This window comes from Urtica dioica, chromosome 11, assembly GCF_054948205.1.
Source record: "Urtica dioica subsp. dioica isolate 48M chromosome 11, U.dioica_male_clone48M_v1_H2, whole genome shotgun sequence".
NCBI lineage: Eukaryota > Viridiplantae > Streptophyta > Magnoliopsida > Rosales > Urticaceae > Urtica > Urtica dioica.
The window spans coordinates 15,315,909-15,318,783 of NC_142766.1; the positions used below are offsets into that span (position 1 = coordinate 15,315,909).

The 2,875-nt window shown below is 35.1% G+C and overlaps 1 protein-coding gene across 1 annotated transcript; it reads left to right on the top strand.

The window, feature by feature from the left end:
• The first annotated feature begins 1,547 nt into the window (after positions 1-1,547).
• Positions 1,548-2,875, top strand: LBD13 (LOB domain-containing protein 13). Its single transcript, XM_089601004.1, has 3 exons — positions 1,548-1,726; positions 1,818-2,127; positions 2,220-2,875. The coding sequence occupies exons 1-3, from the start codon at positions 1,713-1,715 to the stop codon at positions 2,772-2,774; spliced, it is 879 nt and encodes a 292-aa protein (XP_089457130.1). The 5' UTR covers positions 1,548-1,712; the 3' UTR covers positions 2,775-2,875.

The following is a 2,875-nucleotide window of genomic DNA, read 5'->3' on the forward strand; positions in this document are numbered from 1 at the left end:
ATGGGGTGGCAGCCCAACATTATGGAGAATGGGGGCCCACGTATATAAGTATAATTATACTAGTGCAATTGGTCTTTCGTGTCATATATATTTTGTTCATTTCATTTATTGATATGAAATTGAGGTAATTAGTAGTACGTACTAGACAATTCTGCAAGATGAAGATCATTGGGACATTGAACTTTGGGAAATAAAGAGCAGTAAATAAATCCATTAAGAATATCTCCATCAAAGTGAGCGAACATCGATAATGGAGGCTTGATCGCATGGATCATATCAGCGGGCAATTTGCTAATTTGAATTCCTATATGCTACGAGTCAAAAGCAATCAACTAAGTATATGACAAGTATATGCTAAACAAATAATTACTAGTATATCAATTTTCCATGCTATAAGTGTGACTTTTTTGTTTTTGTTTTATTAAAGTAGCTATTAGTGTGACTTTGTCTATAAACCCTTGATGAAACGGTCATACTTCATCCTACAATATTACATCTATTTACATGAAATGAAACTACCAAATTTCTGACTAATTTCATAGAACATTGGGGGAAAATATTGTATATGACAAATCAACAAATAAATAATTTGCTAAAGAATCTAGTAGAATGAGTCACGTTGTCTTAATTCAGTCGCTTATTTCTCAAAAAAATAAAAACTCAATTGCTAATATTTTATTTACCATATATAATGTGAAATTAAACAAATCATGTGAGATAAACTTAATAGAAAAATAATTAAATTTTAAGTTTTTAACAAAATCGTACAATTTTGACACTGTCAATTTTTGTATGTTTATAAAAATTTTAAGCTGTATAGAGTATCTACATTTGTATTTAAAATTATTAAATATACATAAAAAATGATTAAGACTTGGCACTTGTATTTTTAAAAAAAAAAAAATTATATTTCACTAATTTGGGATACATTTTGGTATTAATTTCAATTGGGATATATCTCTGTTAATTTTAGCTTTTCTTTTCAATCCTAAATTATTTATAAACAACTATATAGATCCAAGTTGACAATTCTAATCGTATATACCTCGACAATCTATGATAATTTCATATTATAATTCGGAATCAAACTTTGGTAGTTAAAGTCGATACTCTTGACCCGTTTCTTCAAAGGATTATATAGGGCGATTATTTAAGAGTTAGTGAGTAGTTCATGCTTACTTATTTATTTGATTATTTTTATTTTTGGGAAATGAGAGAGTACACCATGTTAGAACTAACCATTATATAATATTCGAAATCGATTTATAGTTTGGCATATTGTAACTTGCAATTTATTAAACATAAAATCCTTGCGTATATAGCACGTAGTGCACACGTACGTACAATTTAATTTCCTGTATGAGACCCAATATTAATCCAAAATTGGCTGCATTATTAATCTGAATTATATATCATCACCGACTCGATCAAAGAAAAATCAGATACTCTTCAAGCCATTATATTTTCTTTTTCTTACACGCATTTTGTTTGTTTCTTATTGCATAGTAAATAATATTGTACATCGTTGACCTACATCATTATTATAATCCCTTAATTTAATGGCCATTTAAGCACTCCTTACCCTATTCTCGATCTTCTTTTTTTCTTTCTCCCCGTATACGACACCAATAAAAATCCCAAAACCTAAGAAGAAGAAGAAGAAAAAAAAAAAAAAAAAAACTCTTCAATATCTCTACATATGCTTGGGTTGGATGTCCACGGACAGGTAACAAAATCCATTAATTATCCTCCTAAATTTTCTATTAGTTTGTTCCCTTAATTATTTTTCTCAGCTTCACTATTTTCTGTAAAATTAGGGAGAGGTTGGATGAAATAGCAAAGAGGATCAGGAGAGAGATCAACGATGTCAACAACTCAGAATCAAACAACATAGTCAACCGCAACAGTAACAGCAATAATACTAGTATGGGAAGAAGAGCACAGTCATTCGGTGTTCCCTCATCAGGGACGTTGAACACAATCACTCCTTGCGCGGCTTGTAAGCTTCTCCGGCGACGCTGCGCCGAGGAATGCCCTTTCTCGCCCTATTTCTCCCCTCAAGAGCCCCACAAATTCGCCGCCGTCCACAAGGTCTTCGGCGCCAGCAACGTCTCCAAAATGCTTTTGGTATATATAATTATGTATATTTATCTTATATATCAATTATATAACTAGGTCAAGCTTTATTATTGTTGTTGTTGTTGTGTGTGTGTGTGTAGGAATTGCCGGAGAGCCAGAGAGGTGATGCGGCGAATAGTTTGGTGTACGAGGCGAACCTGAGGCTGAGAGATCCGGTGTACGGGTGCATGGGACTAATCTCAGCCCTGCAGCAGCAGATTCAAACCCTACAAGCCGAGCTCAACGCCATGGGCACCGAGATTTTGAGGCACAAGTTTAGAGAGGCCACAAACTGCCAAATTAACAATAATAATAATAATAATAATATTCCTCATCATCATCCCACCGGCAGTACTAGTGTACACGCGGCTCTACTCTCTCCTCATCAGAATCACAATCACAATCATAATCATCATCAGCATCAACATAATTTGGTGTCCATTGCGTCGTTCTCCGGGGCAGCGCACACTGGATCGATTCCTCCACCGTCGACGCCGCCGGCCCCGCCTCCGCCGCCGCCGCCGATTCCTCCGCCGTCGGTGGTGGTTTCTCCGTCGTCCACTTCTTCGACTTCCTCGCTCTACACCACTCCCTCGACCAACACCACAGGTTATAGCTCCATTTCTAGCGATAATGTCCCAAGCTACTTTGAGTAATTTTTTTTTTTTTGGTTGGGGGTTGATCATTATGTCAATTATTATAATTAATTTTGTTTCGTGTACCTCTTTCCTATATTATTGATTTTATTATGATTTTT

What these genes read in the sequence shown, in the direction of transcription:
- LBD13 (XM_089601004.1), top strand. An exon ending in ACGTCTCCAAAATGCTTTTG is followed by an intron (nt 2,128 to 2,219) that starts GTATATATAATT and finishes GTGTGTGTGTAG; the next exon opens with GAATTGCCGGAGAGCCAGAG.